Here is a 21675-nt window from a genome sequence, read left to right on the forward strand (position 1 = left end):
TTGAATTGAATTGAATTAAACTGAAAGTATATCACCAAAGGAAGACATATTTAAGATAAAAAAATACTCTTTTAAAGCCACCATGTTAAGCCACACACCATATGTTTGGCATGGAATGATATGAAATTTTCATGTGACCATTATCCTGCCCAAGATCACAGTGATTCACAGTATTATCCCAATAATCATCAAAATATATTTAAAACTTATAAAAAAGCACTAGTGGAATCACTTTACCTTACATTTTGTTTATTGGATCACAGATGGGACACCTCAGATAGGCACCATATCTCCGTCATTCTTAAGTCTGGAATCCATAGTATTTCCACACATCTGGTTTAACTTTTTTCTTTTGTGGGGCATACAATGGGTTTATGGAGCCTTCAGCCATTTTGACAGTCTTAGGATTTTGAAATAAATGACTGGACAGATGGAGGCTCCTCCTTGTGACAATTCAGAAGTGAATCAGGAAATCATATTGAACTGTACGTTAGCGGGCTAGAGAGCTTTTTCAAGTCACTTGTGAGGATATTTGTGATTACCCCGTCCGTTTTTTATTGACAGATGCCGCTATATTATATTTATCGACCCATCCCTACCATACATGCTTTCTCATAAAACAGCCAAGGACCATATTCTGTTGTCTATCTGTTAGATAGATTAAATATAGGCTTTTTTTGCCTAACTAGTCACATTCATTCAGATAACCCACTGACTACAAGCACTCCTGAAGAAATTGACTTGTACATCACGGATCCATTTCAGAAACCAGAAATACTGTGTTGTGGACATACAACAGAGCAAGATTTGTGTTGAAAGAAAGAGTGCATCAGAGATCCTAACTACGTCTTCCTCTTTGCTGCAGGTGTACGAGGTGTTCAGCGTGATCCGTGATCTGGGAGCCATTGCCCAGGTGCACGCTGAGAATGGAGACATTGTAGCTGAGGTACGACATTTCACTCCGTACGAGCCGGGATCTGGACCTGGATGTACACGATTTTCTGCTGGACACTGGCCTTAAAATTAGACTCAAATGGAAAATAAAGCCTTTGAGTGTTTCAAGGCAAACATGTGTCCACCTGCACATGTTTCAACATCTCACATTTCTGTGGTGTGTGTGTGTGTGTGTTCATGTGTGTGTCCTTAATTGTGTGTGTTTAGGAGCAGCGCAGGATCCTGGAGCAGGGGATCACTGGGCCTGAAGGACATGTGTTGAGCCGTCCTGAGGAGGTAAGCCAGACTTTCTGCAGTGTGGACATTGATTGGCCTGTCGGGATTTCTGGTTAAAAGCTGGTTTGACTTTGGGAAGTGTGGAATCACTTTATCTCCGAGTTGTATTTGCAGGAATTTTTGTCACGCTGAGATGATTCAGCCTCCACAGCTGTTGGTGTTACGCTGTTTGACAGTTTTACAGTGAAACCGTGGGTGTCTCACTGCCTTGGCAAATACTCAGATATCATCTTCAGTCTCACCTTCATATGTTTATTTGAGTTTTCCTGTTGGGATCCACAGAGTCAGATAAGAGCACATCCTTATTCATTGTTACTCATGAACATCCAGATGTGGCAACAAAGTAGAGAATGACATTTGAAGTATGACTAATGGCAGCTGTGTTTATTGCTAAAACTTCTGTTTTTCTACTTCAGCTTTTACTTATTATTCTTAAGGCAAGGCTGCAATCTTCAGTCAGATATTGTGGGGGCAACTAGGTTGGGGTAATAGGTGGAACCCTCAAAATAAAAAAATAAATAAAAAATCTGTACTAGTTCCTATTAGTATCCACATGCCCACACACCTGACACACAGTGTGTATGAGCAAGTTTTGTAAAAAATTGCCACCCACAGGTGTGTGTTCATTTTGACCAACAGCACAGAGATAACTTGGTTCATAGTGACACAGTTTAGTGGTAAATCAACTACAGACCCAGTTTACTTTAAGATCACCTTCCAGCCTGTTAAACTGACAAACACCCGAGCAGATGTGCTCATCAGCGTCAGCAGTAACACGCTGGTTTCCATGCAGCATGTTGTGTTCATGATGCTGCAATTTCAATGGATCACTTTACCTGTGTAGAAGACCTATGAGTAGGCTGCACAGCTGTTCACTGCTGATTGAGATGTAAACCTGTGTGTGTGTGTGTCCAGTGTGTTTTGGAGTCAGTTCAACACTGAACATTGAGGGGAGAAGATTAGCTTTCTTTTAGCTTTTGGAGGCGTTTGATGACTGCTTATTACAAATATTGGTGGGAACAGATTTCCACTCCACAGATACGGGTGGGATGTAACCCCCTGTCTCTGTGGTTATTACTGCGTATGTGATTGCCCTAAGGTAAAGGAAAAAACTGAAGGGTTTCTCAGAGTTTCTGTGGGAAGTTGCCATGGCGCTGCCGTTCCTGCTCAGGTTATAATCAAATCTTGACTGTTATTTTTTGTGATTTGGAGAATTGCTGCTAAAAACCTCAAGAGAAAAAAATGCCAAAAGCAAAAAGCAGAAAAAAGGAAGTTTGATCCAAAAGGAATTACAGACAAGATGAAGAATCCACTGTGTTCTCTGTTCTTGGAACATGTTGTTAGTGTTTGTCATTGAAAAGTCACAATCCTGCCATCTCATTTTTCAAAAAAAGTTGCCAAGGCTCTTTTAAGTGGTTTACCTTATTTTTGTTGCCATGGATTGAAAACACATTTTACGGAAAATAAAGCATCAACACACTTCAAGGACGTTTTGGGAAATATGCTCTTCCGATGTCTTGCTGAGTGTTAGATGAGAAGATCAATGTAACTCATATATACATATTTATATACATGTATATATCTGTACACTGTACACTGAAAACTGCGAGTTAGCTTAGCTTAGCATAAAGACTGGAATCATGGGGAAACAGCTAGCGTGGTTCTGTCTAAAGGTAACAAAATACACCTACCAGCACCATTAAAGCTCAATCGCTGACACTTTATGTCTTTATGTACCAAAAATGAAGGGTTTCCAGTCTGTATGCTAAGCTAAGCTAACTGTACAAATGAGAGTGGTATCAATTTTCTCTCTTTTCTATACATGCACACTGCCCAAAATGAGTTACTATTCCTCAGTGTAAACCTTCTCTGTTAGGATTATAGAATAAAATAAATAAAGAAAATATATATATATATATATATATATACTATATATATATATATATATATATATAATATATATATATATATATATATATATATATAGTAGTATAATATATATATTGATTTGATTTGTTGTGTGTGTCTAATTCTCAACTCACTTTCCTTTTTTTACTATGTTTGCCTATAATTAGTTGTAGTTATGATTTATATAAAGCCCCTCCCCAAAGTTTTAACTCTTGGTATGATCATGTGATATTTGGAAACAAGGATTTATTACACAGGACTGAGCGAGCAGAAAGGTAATATTGGTAGGAAAATTATATAGTAAGAAAAGAATGAAGTAGGGGTTCTCATTGTGGAAGAAGAAAGAGGGTCAAACAAATGTTATTCCTCCACTTTCAGTTGTCCCTTAATTGGTCACCAGTGAAAACTTCTCTCTTCTCCAGGTGGAGGCGGAGGCTGTAAACCGCTCTGTGACGGTGGCCAATCAGACCAACTGCCCTCTCTATGTCACCAAGGTGATGAGCAAGAGTGCTGCTGATGTCATTGCTCAGGCCAGGAAGAAGGGTGAGACTCTAAATAATCATTTTATCTTGCAATAATTAAATCGACATCTCTAGCACAGTTTGTCGCCATGTTTCTTTTCCAGAACTATAAACCACAGAGATAAAATCTAAAACAAAAGCTTAGGCCACTCCACTAACATCAACATACATACTTACTTTGCACAATTATATTTAGGTTTTGGACTAGAAAAACACTTACTTACTACATACTCAGTTCCATTGCAAGAGTCCACATGACATGCATGAAACAAAGAGAGACCAGATACTCCTGGAGCGTAGTATCTGGTCTTATAATGGAATTGGACTTTCAGGCACTGTGGTCTACGGAGAGCCAATCACTGCAAGCCTGGGAACAGACGGTTCTCACTATTGGAGCAAGAACTGGGCCAAAGCTGCTGCCTACGTCACCTCACCTCCCCTGAGCCCCGACCCGACCACACCAGACTATCTCAACTCCCTGCTGTCCTGGTGAGAGGATGATCCAATCATTCCAACTGGGCATACAGTGGGAAATAATAGAATGAAAATATTGGACAAACATCATTTTCTGTACCATTAACACAATGTCCCTTCTCTCCTTGACCTTCTGTGTAGTGGTGACCTGCAGGTGACAGGAAGTGCCCACTGTCCCTTCAACACTGCCCAGCGTGCCGTAGGCAAAGACGACTTCAGCTTGATTCCTGAAGGTGTCAATGGCACTGAGGAGAGGATGTCTATCATCTGGGACAAGTGTGTGGTATGTATATTTCTATGAGATAGGGGTGGGAAATATGGATAAAATCCTCCAAATAGTCCTCACTGAGCAAGAATGATGGAATATCCATGCAAGGTAAGGGATGGCACAGAGAAGATCAGGACAGGCGGGACCAAATAAAAGTAAAACAGCGACCCCTGTACTATTCTCACTCTCAGCTCTGATTTGTTGCAGGTGACGGGTAAGATGGACGAAAACCAGTTTGTGGCAGTGACCAGCACCAACGCCGCCAAGATCTACAACCTGTACCCGCGTAAGGGTCGTATCGCCGTGGGTTCTGACGCTGACCTGGTGCTGTGGGACCCAGACTTCACGAAGATTATCTCTGCCAAGAGCCACAACTCGGTACGAACTTTACACACTGAGACTGAGGCCACTTAGCATCAAATGTTGAAGCTACTGTGTGTATATTTTTTATGTGATTGCCGTCTGCCACAATGTCTTCTTGATACCACCAGGGGGCCGACGACATAGTGGCTTTAAAATTTAAAATTCAGGTTACTAGTGTTGTAAATGCAGACGGTAAAAGCTTGAGTAGCTGAAATGAAAATAATACTAATTTATTTAGCAACATTGCTTCAGAGATGCAGCTCAAAGTGCTTCACAAAACAGGATTTGAATGAGAAAACAAGGTTGAGCAAATAATGATTAAGAATAAAATGTCCATCTATAACATTTCTAAAAAAAAAAAAGACTTGAAAGAGGTAAATAAAATAGGCTGATTGTTGAAAAAACTCAACAAAAAAATGCATATGATTTTGTAGAATTTCAAGTGGATTTACATTAGAAATGGGTAGAAAAAATACTGCACTGGCACACATGTTTTACTTGTTTTAAGGAAATAAAACCTCAATTACAAACAAACATTACTTTATGGCTTCGTGCACAGGGCAATGTCATATTAAAACAGGACAAACATCACATTATTGTGTGTGCAGCATTATGATTTCACTTTATTTAAACCAACGGACCCAAACCATGAATAACAGCCCTGGACCACAAGGTACAGAAGTAGAAGTACAAAAGTATGTGAGCAAGGGTGTCCACATAGTAATTTTACCTTTGTGGCTTCCATGTTAACCTAAGTGTTTTTCATTTTCTTAAAAATATATTATTATATATTAAAAATATCAAGCGCACTAGTGATTCTACACATCTTACATCTTAGATTCATACAAAAACACACCTACTATGCAACAATGATTAACAGCATACAACTGGTTTATTAGTCCACTTTTTGCTGTATGGCCGTGACTGTTGAACAGGGTGTGGGCCTCACACAGTGTCAGGGGAGTGATGTCATCCTTAAAATCTGCCAGAGAACTGGAACACATCGTTTCTGATTGTTAGCAGGCAGATCACTGTGGATCTGTGTGTGTGTGTGTGTGTATGTGTGTGAAAGAAAGACAGTGTATGATCTTGGAATCTGTTCGCTTAAACCCGTCATGTTCTTTGGTTTCCTTTTATTCCGCTTAGTCAGAAAATGACTGACTTACGTTCATGGGAGAAACTGCTCATTTGGAGTGTGTGTGTGTGTGTNNGGGGGGGGGGGGGGGGGTCACAGGATAACCCAACCTACTGGTGATCTCATTTCAGTCCACCAGATTGCCATGACCTCAGCTCCAGTAGCTTTTAGGAGAGAGCAGTCATCCAGCTTCCAAATTCGTCACACAGCAACCTCCCTACCCTCCTTCTCCACACACGCACACCCTAACACCCGCTCCACCCACATGACCCCCGCTTCTGCTCCTTCTTCTGGCCTGAGAACTAAGGCCTCTGTGCCATATTGGTTGGTTTTCCCCCAACGATTAGCTTTGCTGTCTTTATTAGTATTAGAAGCCAGCAGGAACGCTTTAAACTAAATCAGTTAAGCTCCTTTCACAAGTGCACTTTAATCCATAAACATTCTGCCAATTTTACATGGTGGCATCATGTGTGAACACAAACTGGTCCATCAACATCACTCTGGCAATTTTTCAGATAAAGAATGAGTGAGATTTTCATAAATCTGCAACATAAAGCTGCAACATTCCCAGACACAGCATGTGCTACAGGGAGGTTACATCATCCTAATGATAGGGGGAAATCAGCTGGAGAGGTTGAATTACAACATCTCCGCTTTGAAGGTATTCCTGTGATGATTTAATGTATCTGTATTTGTATTAGGAGATACAAGCAGCTGTAATAAAACATCACAGGAATACAGCTGACAGCAGTCAGACAAGAACTTCAACCTCGGGTCTAAAACCTCCAACTGAAAATCACCATACTTTTTGATCTTTAACACAGGTCATAACTACAGTACCATTTAGTTGCATAATGTTTCAAAATCTCCCAAGAGTGCAACATTTTTTATGTATATAACTTAAATTCTGATACAAAACTGTGTTTTGGTGCTGCTTTCATTTATCTGATTATCAAAGTCTCTCATCAGCATCAACTATGGATGTATTACACGTTACTTTTTCAGGATAACTCAGGCTATTTGAAAATGATCGAACATTTGATGTGAATAATCCCATTCATGGTTAATGATAGACTGCAGATGTGTAGACTTCAGATTCACCTAAAAAATACAAACTTTAAAATGTTATTGAAATGTTGCGGGTGTCAACTATAATAGCTCATTACAGAGCAATAAGTTGATGGAACTGGCAGCTATTATGGGTTACAACAGCCTTCAAGTAGGACCTAGAATAGTTAACAAAGGCAAAGCATGGACATCCATAATGACACATAATAAGCACAAGTGCTTATTTTTCTTGTAAGAAGCAGAGCTACTCATATGCTGACTGGTAGGTCGGTAAAATAAACCTCACAGAAACAGCGGGCGGGATGCTGGCACCCCCCTGGGACTGATAAGGTAGAATGAGAACATTCTTGGCGTGTTGTGACGAAATCTATAATTTAAGCAGTCTGTTTGAGAACTCAGAACAGTCCTATATTGTGCTGTACTCCTTTTCCAACTCACTACTTACCGTTATCCTGCAGTGCTGCCACCCACGGTGACTATACAATGTTTATCAGGAGAGGTACATGGAATTTACCGTACATGAACTTTGTTTGAACTCAAAACTATGACTTACTTAGATAATTGATCTCACCAGTGTGTGAAAGGGGTTTTAGTCAGTCCCATGAATCCAATGCTTATATAAACAAAAAACAGAAATCTGAGCATTATGATTAAATCTAAGATGCCTCTCATGTATCATGTGACCTGATCTTATGTGTACCTCAGTAACCCATGTAAACTGAATTTACTCACCTTTTTTGCTATGAAATGATGAATAATAAGTCACAATGTGCTGGTTTTTGTATTAGGACTGTGTATGTTTGGCGTCCATGTGTCCACACCACACGTAACGTGGGGTGTAAAAAAAAAAGTACCTTCTTTTTCCATTTACTTTTCATACCATTTCTGTCCTCTACAGACTGTGGAGTACAACATCTTTGAAGGCACGGAGGTGCGCGGCGGGCCTCTGGTGGTGATCAGCCAGGGCAAGATCGTCTTGGAGGAAGGAAACCTCCACACCACCGAGGGCTCGGGACGCTACGTGGCCCGAAAACCTTTCCCTGACTACGTCTACAAGAGGATAAAAGCACGCAGCAGGGTACAATACTGCTTTTCAAACCCTGTCTAGTGAGGCTGTGGTTGTTGTTGGAGGAAGGGGCAGGCATAGAGTCAGTCAAACATAAAGATTGCTTCACACACCCAGCAATTTTTTATAATGGCTGATAATTCTTTTGTGGAAAGCTGGAGGGAGGATGCAGCTTGTTACAGATTAGCCCAAAATGTGCCTGCATCCCTCTTAGGGGATGGAATATTTCCCCGTTTGTTTTCACTGAACCATGACTGTCGTGCTTTTTTCCTGAAAATGTAGCTGGCTGAGCTGAGAGGTGTACCCAGAGGACTGTATGATGGTCCGGTCTGCGAGGTGTCAGTCACACCTAAAACCATGACTCCTGCTTCCTCTGCCAAGACCTCACCTGCCAAGCAGCCCAACCAGCCCGTCCGTAACCTGCATCAGTCTGGATTCAGCCTATCTGGTTAGTCCTTAATCATTGTTCCTTTTTTCATTACTCTTGTATTACTTAATTGTGATGACACATTAAAAGAATGGTTCAATGTTGGGAGGGGGATTTAACTTTTTCCCTCCATACCCAGAATCAAACAAACTCAGACAAACAGGCCTATTCATTTCTCTGCATGCAGTGTGAACTTTTAACTGAACAGTGAGCTTTTAATTTTACACCTTTTCCTCTCAAAAATAGAGTAAATATTTTATTATTTTATTAAATGTTATAAAATTCTAGTCTTACAAGTACATAGCATGAAATATTCAGCATTGGAGAAGGTGTGCGCTGCTTCTTGATGCCATAAACATCGATCAAATGAGCCAAGGTATGCTAAGGTCACCATTCAGCTTATCTTCAAACTGCACGCAGATACATAAAGAGCAGCATTCATGAGATGTGTCAAAGGGCACGGCCACATCAGAATTTATGAGTGAAATTTTGCACCAAATTCAATCCATTTGAACAGAGTCACTGCAAACAAATAGATTATCTCACGGCATAGTAACGTGATATCCATGCAGAGTTCAGCTTAGGTGAACGTTGACACGTGAATTCATATGTTTAGCCTTTGCAAACAGTTTTAACCTGAACGCTGGACTACTGGATACCGGGGATGCCACCCACTTATTCTAATAAAAGTTCTTACTCCTGATTTGCTCCAAAATTGTGCAGCCCACTGCACATGTTAGTGTTTCTTTTCCTGGTTCCACCTGATTGGTGCTTGTCAGTGCTTTCCAAAGTCCTGGACATTTGTTTTGTAAGTGCGGTCCATGTGGAAAATATGGTGGAGTGGATTATTTTATAGAATGTTTTTATTGCAGTACTTGGCCACTGGGAAAAAATTGACAGCAAGACTGATTCCTCATGCAGAATCCATGAACGTCACTTGACCAGGGGTTAGCTGAGCTCACACTACTGCTAATGAGCTAATCTGTTATTACAATTTTATGACCACATTGGCTGTGGGTTTCATTTTTTTTTTTACAATTTCAGTAGGAACTGATGATTGAAAATGGTGTTTGTAGTCCTACAATACAACTGAAATACAGAAATTCGAAAGTAACCTGACATTGAAAAAAATCTTTAAATGTGTTTTTTTTTTAAAATCTGATAAAGTATAAATTCTGTTTGCGTAAATATTCATTAAGTGCATCATGTCATATTTTGGAGGGAGGTTACCTTGTTTCTTTTATAATCATTACAAATACATTGGAATTTTTTTGTACTCATTACATTCAACCCTCTTATAATGTATTGCTTTGACTAATAGCCTACTAATAATAAATGACCCCCAAAAAAACGTTGTACGTTGTATTTTTGCAGAGTATAAACACAATGTTGATTAACCAACTTTCCATTTGATCTCACAGGCGCTCAGGTTGACGACAACGTTCCTCGCCGGAACACCCAGCGCATCGTGGCGCCACCAGGTGGCAGGGCCAACATCACCAGCCTGGGTTAGAGCTCCGCCCTTGGCCGCCAAGGAGGAAATGAAGATCTGAGGAAGGACGGCTGACAGGAGCTTCGGGGTCGAGAAAACCACGTCACGACACCCTGAGCCGAACCCTTCACAGCACCTGACCGGGCCATCCGTCAGCCTCGATCTTTCACCTCCTTTGCCGCTTTTCCCACGTACCCACTCTCCTCCTCCCCAAACCCTGATCCTAGAGGACACAGTTAGAAACAAAAACAAAAAAAGGTCTGCCTCATATGATGAAAAAAAGAGAAAAAAATGAAAACACTCCTTATTTGAGCACTTTTGACTGCATTATTTTGTTTTTTTATATCGTACTTTCTCCCTGCCATGTATCCTTTTGATGTTTGTTTTACTGTTGTTTTAATAGAGGGGTGAGACTAAACTGAATTGGTACAATTGAGAAAGGGGATCATTTACATGCCGGATGTCCATTGTATCTTCATTTTGGGAGTAGTTCAAATAGAGCATGGGTACAAAACCAGTATTGTTATTCTTGCTTTTCTTAAATAGGCCAAAAAAGTAGGTTGCTTGAAATTGAACTGTCTTACAGTTTATTCAGCCGACAAGAATCTAATACTTCCTTCAAGCTGTTGACTATCTGTGATTTATATTATGTTGCATTTCAGTTGGGTCACTGTCCATTGCATCGCCATCTGTCAAACTGATACTGTCAATATCTAATTGAGTTTTCGCCATGAGGACGGCCTTAAGATTTGAAAAATTTAACAAACTTTTATTAGGGTTGTAGACTCTCCCTGCACTGGCTCTCATCTCATGTTTTCCCACCTGTGGCTTTGCTGAGGTTACGTAAGTAAAAAAAATCCATAGTCCATACTTGGCAGCTGCCTTACAGCTTGTGAGTCTTGTGGAGCAGAAGGAACTTTGGCAGGTAGTAAATAGGGCTTTATGCCTCATCTCTGAGCATTAGGCCATCGTTAAGTGGGAGAATTGAAGAAAGGATTGAGGGAGGAAAGAGAAAGTTGTACTCGCTGTCACTTCAAACTAAACCTTTCCTTGCCTTATTGTCTCTTAACGCCGTCCTTTTTAGAGAAGTTTTAAGACGTGCAGGGAAGGTGCCATTCACTACGCAGCTACATATTTTCCAGCTTGTTTGCATTCCTGTGAATCATAAAGGTCCAAAGTTCTGATGGACAGCTGTTGAAGCACCTGATGACCGTCCATCACCAACCAGTGCATTTACATAGAGAATGTTTCTCCTCCTCCAAATGTGACTGTTTTATACTCATCAGAATCCCTCTTTCCTTTCTACTCTTTATGTGCCTGAACCCGCAGAAGTTGTACTGATAGTTTGAATTTTTCTCGTTTTGTTATTCTTATTGAGGTAAGTGAAGGATGTAAGATAAAAAGATGTAAAATAGCCAGGATTAACCGATTCAAAGGTGCCAGATTTTGCGCTTTCATAGGGCCTATTCTGTTGGTAGAGCCCCTGTAAAGACGAAAAATGCTCGATATCTTGAAATGTTCTAATGTTTTAGAGTTTTTAACTTGTTGTCAAACTGCTTTTTAGTGTCATTCTGTAACTAGGTGCCTAAGGGCTGAGCACTATTGATTTACGCTTGAAAGTAGACATGAGCTAATGTAATTCTGACTAGTGTGCAGTGTTGATGTGTGAGGGATGGGACACGCACAGCAGGCTCCTGTACAGCACTCCTCACTGTTGTGAACGTGACGTTGCTCCAGGCTGTGCTGAGCGCTCAAAAGTTCTTGTTCCTTTTTTTTTTTTTTTTTTTTTGCATGATCTGGTTTTCATTAAGCCAAGCAACTGATTTCCTGTGTTAGCTCTTGTGTCAACGAAGCCTTGGCCACCAGTCACCATCTTCCTGCAGCCTTTTTCTTCCCCGTGACTCAACACGGAGCAACAAGCTCACGCTGACATAGCCAGGGGCCAGTTACATAAATGTAGATTAAGACTAGATTAAGACTCGTCTATGCTGGTCTTAAATTCCTTTAGTCTGATGAAGACTCCTGCATAGACCTACTTGTCGCTATAGCAACACTTGAAAGATAGCTTTAGCTTTAGTTAGCTATTGAACACAAGTCAGTGTCACAAGTCTTTGGTTTGTCATTTGATGAAGTCATTTGAAGTCAGGCTTAAAATTAGACTTAAATTTGAATTAGTCTTTATGCAACCGGTCCCTGACTCACTCACATACATATACACAATGTAGATAAACACACTTACACCACCTCTGTGTTTGTGCTTTCAACCCCAGTTCCTTATATCTGACTGGTAGCCTATAGAAGGCAAAGTCTGTCAGCGTTACGAATGGTGTATGTATTTAAAGAATCCAAAGCAGGGGGGATGTAGCAAATGCATGTCCCTGAAGCATTCAAAGATGAAACAAGATAGGAATGGGAAATGGAAATTCGATCTCCACGGCAACCTACACATCACACAACAAAGTTTTTGTAAGTCAGGAGTGTGGAATTTTACCCCCTCTGACTAATTAACATTGTATTGATATTTGTATTTGAGGTCCACTCTCTTCTTATAGACACACTACACTATATTACTCATTACTACACTACTACGCTAAGGGATTGTGGGTGAAGATATGGGAGGTAAAGTCCTACAGTTTGGCTCTCGTGAGAGTAATAGTGTGCTTCTTGTATTTTTGTATTTTCCATGTCACTCCTTGCTTTCTGTTAGTCTCTGTCTGTATTTCTCCTCTTTTCATTCTCCCCTTCATTTCATTCTCCCTCCCTGGCTCTTTCGTTGTTTCTGGCTGTTGCCGTGGCGACAGACCCCTCCACTCACACGGGTTTCTGCTTTTTGTTTGTCATGGCAACGCTTGTCAGATTGGAGGTTGCCATTGGCAACCCATCCTGACCTGGTGCTATTAGTACAGCTTTGCGCCTGCACACACACACACACGCACCACCTACACACACACACACACACACACACACACACACACACACGACAACACAACACACCAACACACACACAACACACACACACACACACACACACGTTTTTATAATTATTCTGTGACAGTGCTTCACCATTTCTACATAATCCTGTGCTGAGTTGCGTGGAATCCAGAATCCTTTGCTGCTTAAAAAGAATCTATTAGAGTTGAAAGCACACTGCAGACTATAGTAGAAACACACACTTTCTCTCTTTCTCTCTCTCTCACACACACACACCAAACAGCCGTTGCCGTGATGCAGCACCCATGCTTGAAGAATTTACTTGGACATTAAAAACCAGCTGCAAACGCTGACACCCCCGCCGTGTCCCATGCCTCCTCGATTGACACACACTAAAACACACACCTATACTCCTTTAATGCTCTGTCAGCTTGGATGCTTTTCTATGCCATATTATGCTAATGATATATGAGTGATATGTATGTACGCAACGTGGTGCAGACTGAGAGGAGCTTCCTTCCCGTTCTGAGATTGTTGATGCTGTTGAACACTTTCTTGCCCCTGAACCCTTTCGTCCCCCTCTGTAAGCCTTTCCCCTTTGTGAAAGTGAAACTGTGTGATGGTATTTGTCTTGGTGGCAGTGGGGTTTCTGGGATGCTTGCTCACTATGGAAAAGTGTCAATCCCATAGATGGTGATGTAAAAAAAAAAAAAAAATCAACAACGAGGACTTCAAAGAATTAAAAAAAAAAAGAAAAAAGGAATAAAATCTCTGTTTCTTTTGTTTGGACTTTTAAGCTTCATGTTACTGTCTGTAAGTCATTAAATAGAGACACAAAAGGAGACGAGCACACAGACAAAACTAAAAAAAACAACAAAACATGACAACTACATTAGCAAGAGGATTTGTAGTGAAAAAACAAAAAAATGGTGAGACACGTGACAAGATGACTGGAATAATATTTTTTGTCCCAGCGGTCCCAGGTACATGATTTCCAATTTGGACCACTTATGTGCTGAAGGAAATGCATTGAAGCGTAGAGTTTAGAGGTGCTCAGTACATGTACAAACAAAACCAACTGCGCCCTCAACTGAACCGAGTTTACTGAATCATCATTGTTACTGACAGAATCAGTAGTTTTTTCACTTTGTATTGTCAGCTCAGCTTTGATGCAGCATTTAACTTCAAGGTTGAAAGTCTACTGAGAGTCACAGGAACAATCATAATAGGATAACACTGTAGCAGATAGGTGGTTGCAAAAAAACCCTATAAGCAATGCTTACGTAGGCTTAAAGCTGCAGTAGTTCACATTTCTTTAATTTTATAAAAATGTTATTAGGTGCACAAGGACAAGCCAGAGACAGATCTGTCACATGTACTTCACTGTAGAATATAGTGAACGTTTGAGCAAATATGACTAAAAGTAATTTTTATAAAAGTTGCCTACTGCAGCTTTAAGGCCTTAGTGTGCTTCAAACGAACTAGGCTTATGTTGTCTGATATAAAGGCAGCTCGATTAGACAAACTACACAGTTCAGTACTAACAAATCTTTTAATTGAATGTGATTGGTAACTTCCACCTCTAGTGGAGTTGGCAGCATGCTAGCTGACTGTTGTTTAGTCTTGAACTCAACAAGGCCGACTGAGACCTGGTAAGCCTAAATTGCATGTAGGTGTCAAAGTGTTTGCCTTTCCGTCTGTTACCCCTGTGATAGACCAGGGTGCACCCACCCTTATGCTCAGTGCATCCTGGGATAGTCTCCAGCTGGACAGGATAACCAGGTCACAAATAATCAATCATTTTAACCAACACCCTTCAGTAGGGTGGAAACATCATTGACTTCTTTGTTACTGCATGCAGTAAATCACTACTAGGATGCATTCAATGTTTCAACACTAGGTGGCAGTGGTGTCATCTTGTTCACTCACCACTCCTTCCTTCCACTGCTACTGTTTTCTGGGATTTCATTTCATTTCATAGACATAGTGAGATGGTCTGTGGCACATGTTCTGCTGCTCTTATTGTAAATGTTGTAGTGCATTAACTGACTAAATAATAAAATACATTAATCCATTCCAGTAATATTCATGTTAGATTGATCCAAACTTATCCAGAAATAAGAAGGTGGTAGCCAGCTATCAACCTGCCAGGTCTGTCCCCAGGAGCATTAAAGTGAAAATTTCCTGCGCTGTAATGAATCAAAACGATTTTCAACATAAAAGTGTTCTTTGACTTCAGAGGCACTTTCATGTGCCTCCCTCAGAGGCACTTGAAAAACCGAGAAAGGATGATAAAATATGCACTGAATGTTTCAATGAAAAGTACAATTTGTGTTTTCTCATTTGGCAAAGATTTGGGTTTAATCTTGCAATTTAGAAGGAAAGTGGTGAAAGGCCAAACTCCAGTTCACTTGTAATTTAATTCAGAGAGATCAGACATATTTCTCATCAGTGAAAGGATTAAATATAATATAATGCTTATTATGACACTTATCAGGTGTGTTCTCCGCCCACACAGGTATATTTTCACAAAGAGCATCCACAGTAACTGAATGTGTGTTCGTGTTAGCTACAGTGTATGGCCATGGTGTTCCTTCTTGTGTACAGTAAAGCCATACAGCGCCCTCTAGTGGACGCTTGATGTATGTCAAGTCATGGATGGGGGTCGTTTTCCCCATCTATCATCTCAATGGCTTCCACAGAAGAACAGAAGACTCTAGCATGCTGTCAGAGATGCTGTCAGCTTAGATTTGTGGTCGTTACAACAGATTCCAAGACATAAAAATCTACTTGAACCACTCAAGCAGCATGATCCACGTCTTTATCTGCTCAGCATGCTCCAAACATGACTGTAGGACAGTACAAGTTACAAAGAGTTATACTCTTAAATTAAATATTCTCCTTTTGCTTTACAAAAACAATAAATAAATAAATGAACTGTGAAGTCGATTGCTGCTCTTTGACTTTGTAGGGCACATGGGATCAAACAAACTGCTTTGCAGTGTTCATGAAATTAATTAGATTCTCACTTCAGATCATTTCAATGAATTAATAAATAAAAATCAAGGTTAAGCTTTTAAATATCTACAGACCTGATAAAAGATGTACCTGAGAAACATTTCAACAATTAAATCCGAGCCTCGAACATTGTCTTCTACACGTAACCTTAAGATGATTTTGTGGGCCCTTAACATTGTTTTGTTTATCCCACTGTGGATGAGGGTTTGTTAGTTTGGAAATGTTTGATTCTTTTCCCTTCTGATTTTCGTAGGTTAGAAAAGGTCTGTATGAAGTGCTAATTATTTTCACACAATGCCAAGGTTGACAAAGTCGCTACCGTATTGTTCATTCTCACACTCATTGTTCATTTAAGTGGAACACTTCAGCTGTCCCAATTCTGTGCACAATACAAGACGAAATGAGACCACTGACCAGACAAGTGTTCTGACCTTTACAAGCTCAGTCTGGCCTTTTCGAGTCCCAACATGGCTTGTGCTTGTTTGCTGCCTGAAGTCAAAATGTAGCTGCAATGTAGACCACAGAATAATTTTTACCTCCAAAAGCAATTATGAAAGGACCACCACTTTGCTGCTGAAGAAACCCAACACCTACAAGTCCATCACTCAGCTCAGTTACTGTAAAATAATGTTATTTAAAAACTGACAGCCACAGAATTAAAAGAAGAAGAGATATTTTATGCCCAGGTGCTTTGTGATAGCTGAAATGTAAAAGATGTTTTGATCAAGTCAAGAAGAACTTGAATGCACCAGGAAAGAGAACTCAATGTGCCAGATGGCAGCTGAATGCTTTTAAAACAAATGTTCAGTGACATGAGTATTAAATGCATCTTACATGGCTCCTTCCCTCATGCTTTAAGTCTTTTCTAATTAATTTGTATTCACTGGCTGTCAACATTCAAATCAGTTATTTCAAATCAATTCACACACACAGAGCTTTAATAACTCCAAATGCCAGAAAAGGTGTTCAGAAAAGGGTCAATTATTTGAATAATTTATACATTGAATGTGTGGAGTCATTAAAATATTTCTGTGTGTGTGTGTATGGTGTATTGTGTGCTTTAATTTTCTCAGATGTAATACAGAAATGGGAGAAAGAAACAGCTTCATTTTCTTGAGCTTCTGAAACGAAATCACGCCCCGCTGAAATATATTGCAGAAAACTGTTTGTATTCCTGTTCAGTCACTGTTTGGTTCTGGCACCGAGCCTACAGCGTCTGCTTCCCCATCAATGCAACAGCTGCAGGATTTGTTGTTTAAGATTTTCAAGTACCTGCACACAATTTTAGTTCTGACGGATTACAGCTCAGGTTGAAATTTGGAGGAGCTGTGCTTTGAGTAACATGAGGTCATCATACCAGTTAGAGTCAGGTAAAGTGAAAACACCTGTGTAGTTGTTACTTTTCTTTTTTCTTTTTTATTTCTGCTTTTCCCTTTAAATAAACTGGTTTCTGTCAGAATCAAATTAACGCACAGTATCATGGAGCTAGGAATAAGATTGCAACTGTGAATGTTTTGTGGTGGACTTACAACATAGAAATATATAATACAAGCTTGCACTGAAATGTTTGAATAAACTATGGGAGCACTGACATAAAGAAATGTTAATATTCATTTCTCTGTAGCTTTTAAGCTGCATATTTGAGTTTTTGTTAATAGCAGAAGTTCAAAACAAGCTAATGGACACACAGTTGGCTTTAGCAAACAATTTACTAATTCAGCAGACACCATCATTAGCATTCAGTTGGAGTCATGTTTCTGTCCACCTGATGAATGTAAGTCCCAATTCAGCCTTTTAGTTCTGTTTTTGTCTTCACCAACTTTGCTAAATGTTCTGCTTTCTTCATCAGCTAGTTGCTAACTGTCTTTCTGGTGCTGGACAGATAGGGTACAGTGGGTTTATCTGAAATAGTATACTAAAAACAGCTGCCTGCTGCTGCTGCTGGAAACACGGCTGATGAGAGATTCATGGCTGAAAATACGTATAAAGTTTGCTTAATTACTTGCTTAAGAGTTATTCTTATTCCTTTTTGTCATAGTACAATTTTGTATGCATGCTGCTGTCCAATCCATCCAACTTAGTCTGCTCTATAGCATAAACATTTGAAAAACTCTTTGGCCTTTGCCCAAACCTTTATAAGCACTCGGAACAAATAATTCAGGAGCTATAAAATAAAAACAACCAGGTCCAATTTAATTTCTGCTGGCAGACAAGAATTCGTCACCTCCAGTGTTACAACATATCATCTTAACGTTCAGTGAGACAGAAAATAATTCAAATAAACAGCACGGTGGGAAATTTTGGCCACTTTAACAGCAACACTTGTGCCAGGAGTTGCATTTGCAAGTAGGCTTCTCCATTTAGCACAATTGCAAAAACGTCAGTGCGTACACCTGCCTTATGATGGTACACCTGACAACATTTTCGCACATGGGAGAGTTTCAATGAGTACTCAAGCAGTGGGCGTATTTGGTGTAGTTACAAAACTTTTCCGTAGCTTTTCCACACACTCCTACAAGCTAGCAATGCAATGGCAATGCTTCTGAGAGTGCCAGTACAAGTTCAAACTGATGAAGAACCCCAACTCAAGGAGAATCTAAGAAGAAGTTTCAGGGAAATCTTCTAGTTCGACACATAACAAAAACCAGATTTTCCTCATTGCAAATAATGAGGCCTCTTTGACTCCCTGATACAGTTAAACATCTTGTCATCTGCTTTAGTCGCTGCTCAACAGTTATTCATCATGATCGCCATTTGTAATGAAACATCACTTTGCTAAGTCAACTGATGAGGTTAAACAGCGCACACTTGTCTGTGGGAACCCAGATCCATTTATCACAAGTGTTTGCCTTCATGTGACAGCTGCTGCAACACTGTTTGAATCCTGTGCTGCTTTTAGAAAATGAGAGCCACATGTTTAATAGGAATCTGATGAATTTATTTCCATAAATAATATCTAAACTGATGAATGCAGACATAACACTGCTTCACTGCTCTTCACACACAAACACAGACATAAAAAACTACCCAAAGTGCACTCAAACAAATTATACAGTGTACACAAACTTGGGCATGGATGTGCACACACACACACACACACACACACGAAGCAAGCAGTGGTTTGGTTATTCTTCTTTCAGTGTCTGATATTGTGATATGAATCATTTGTTTTCTGGTTTACTGTTTTCCTTTTGTCTTTGCAGCGTCTGCTGTGTGAAGCTGTGAATTCTAGCAAAACAGGGAAATGCAAGGATTGATTGTGTACGTTGGTTTCACATTAAAACACGAGAAACAGTCAGTGGAGATGAAAAGTAAGTGTTTATACTTGCAGAATGAAAAAGACTTTATGGAGGTTTAAAAGAATATGTGAAAATGTAATAATAGGTCCAAGAGTGAAATGTCATTGTCTTTTCTAAAATATATGTCTTTTTTTCACATTTAGTCATGCCTCTTTAATGAAAAGTCAACACATCTGCTTCTGCTATTTGTTGCCTAATACAGTGTAACATTGAGTCCTTGGCTGCATAATCTCAGGGAACGAGAGCTGCATGTTTATTAGTTATGTGAGACAGTTTAGAGGCCACAATAATGTGGGAGCTTAAGGAGTTGACAAGAGTTTTAACGTGGACATTATCCTCCTGAACGGTCACATAATGCCACTGTTTAAGTACTAATCAGTGCAGAATGAAGGAAACTCTTCTTATTGCCTAACCTTAGGCAACTGTAAAATGACAAATCATTTGTCTTCTGGAAATTCTGTCAACATGCTGCGTTTCTCAGATAAGCATGCTCAGGTATTCATCACAGTTATGGTGTCTGTTGGGTAGAAAAATGCCTTTAATCCGAGCACAGCAAAGAAAAACAACTGCGTTCGTAACAGAAGGAAGCCAAGGATTAATAGCTAAGAAGAAAAACTTCTTAAAAAAGATAAGGCTCCCGAAACATGTTTGTTAAAGCTATTAGTCAATGTTCATGACATATTTTTTAATGAAACATGCATATTATCTTGACACTGGACCACATATTGTTTGTTTATGAATTTGTGTGATACTGTGGGCTTTGTTTTGCTAATTAATTAACTCACTTAATTTCAATAAAGACTGAAGACATCATTCATAAAGTATAGTGCAATCCAATAGGCGCTCTGTAATCAGAACTACCCTTTAGAAAGCTCAGTTTTTGTTCAGATAGATTTTAATTCACTGAGTCTCTCCGGTGTTAATGAGGGTCCACTTGTGTGTTGGCATATGTCTTGCTAATCTTGCGGCGTTTTGTTAAAGGTTACAGTAATATATTTTTGTAGCGTCTTTTGCAGCGGGGATTTAATTTATTCAAACTTAATTACTTTTTTATAATGTCACATTTTTTATTTTGTCCACCTCCTGTACCTCACACAGGTGGTGGTTTGTGAACTGAATACCAACAGGTCCTTTCACCCCAAGTCAACAAAGGAAGAATTCATTTCTAGCTTTGGAAACAAAGAAAGTTAGACTTACAGCTCCATTAATCAACATTTCTTAAATTGAGTATGTATAATGTAAAAGGGGTAACTCGTATCCACAAACTCTGCAACGCTACGGTGGTTTTTGATTTCTTTTAATTCATTGTTTTGGTCTTACAGCACTGATAAAATTAGACACAAAGACACAAAGTGTAAAATCTGGCAGCTGAAGAGCCCAATTTTTCCCTCAGGAGCTGGTGGAGATCCAACAAGAGCTAAAAGCATAATGAATGTTGGACTTGCATTCACCAGGTGGACACAAACACAACTCAACTGAGATTATAATGCTGCTATGCGTCTGCTGGATCTGCTGGTCACCTTCATTTGGAGTTTGTCTACCTCATAGGAGCCGAAAATCGGACTGCAGCATTAAAGACAACATACAGTTACAGATGAACAAAGATGTCAAGACAAGCGCTGCTTGAATTACTCATGCGTCACTTTCAAACAACCAGACAATTATGTAATTTTCCAGTGTTTGAGTGGAGAGGCTCTAGAGACCTGTACTGGCAGAAAACCAGTGACAAAAAGTCCTTCACCAACACTGAGAAAGAGAAAAAGCATCAGAGACCTTTTCATTTATTTAACAACAGCAGAAGCTTTGATGTCAAACATTAAAAGCTGATTCAACAAATCTTAGAACAGCCTCAACAAAAGCAAAAACTGAACATTAAAAGCTTCAGAGGGGTAGAATGAAGGCTTTTCTTTAAGACTGCACTGTTTTGTAAGGTTTATATCTACTGCACTGTAATGCAAGGACTTATTTTAACTCAAAAATATTGTTGAAAAAGATTAAATCCAAACATTTAAGTAACACAAACTCAATTTGTTTAAGTTAAAAAACATTCTTGATAAAGTACGTTTTACTACATATTTTGTTATCACAGTACAAATAAAAATGACTGCTTCTTAAAACTACTAAAGCCACTTGATCAAGAATGTTTTTTTAACTTAGTTAGTTAGTTTTACTTAATATTACTACTATTTTCGATGTAATCACTTTCAACAATTTTGGGAGTTAAATGAACTTATCTGGTTTTACAGTGTGTCTGTATCTCTTTCCCCAAACAATTCCTGACTTTGCTCTCTTTGTGACAGCTATTTAGAAATCAAAGCTTGCCAGTGTCTAGTCCCTTTAAAACAGAGGTCGCAAATATAATGCTCGCACTCCTACACCAGCTTCCGCTTTCTCAGAGCTTTCAGTGAATGCTAATTGTGCCGGGATTTATGAGTATTTTGCCCTTAGGGGCTTTTGTGCAATCTGCAGTAATAC

General features: G+C 39.5%; 1 protein-coding gene across 1 annotated transcript in view; it reads left to right on the top strand.

Annotated features, from left to right (window-relative positions):
- The window catches only part of dpysl2b (dihydropyrimidinase like 2b), a gene marked incomplete in the record, with an annotated part of 32503 nt that extends 20349 nt beyond the window's left edge, over positions 1–12154 (top strand). The window contains 9 exon segments of the mRNA XM_035667802.1: positions 866–946; positions 1162–1230; positions 3561–3681; positions 3992–4148; positions 4275–4416; positions 4609–4779; positions 7866–8045; positions 8316–8481; positions 9882–12154. Coding sequence (XP_035523695.1) covers positions 866–946; positions 1162–1230; positions 3561–3681; positions 3992–4148; positions 4275–4416; positions 4609–4779; positions 7866–8045; positions 8316–8481; positions 9882–9973 — 1179 coding nt within the window.
- Positions 12155–21675: the final 9521 nt, after the last annotated feature.

Source organism: Morone saxatilis, unplaced genomic scaffold, assembly GCF_004916995.1.
Source record: "Morone saxatilis isolate NCDOM2014 unplaced genomic scaffold, NCSU_SB_2.0 Contig21, whole genome shotgun sequence".
NCBI lineage: Eukaryota > Metazoa > Chordata > Actinopteri > Moronidae > Morone > Morone saxatilis.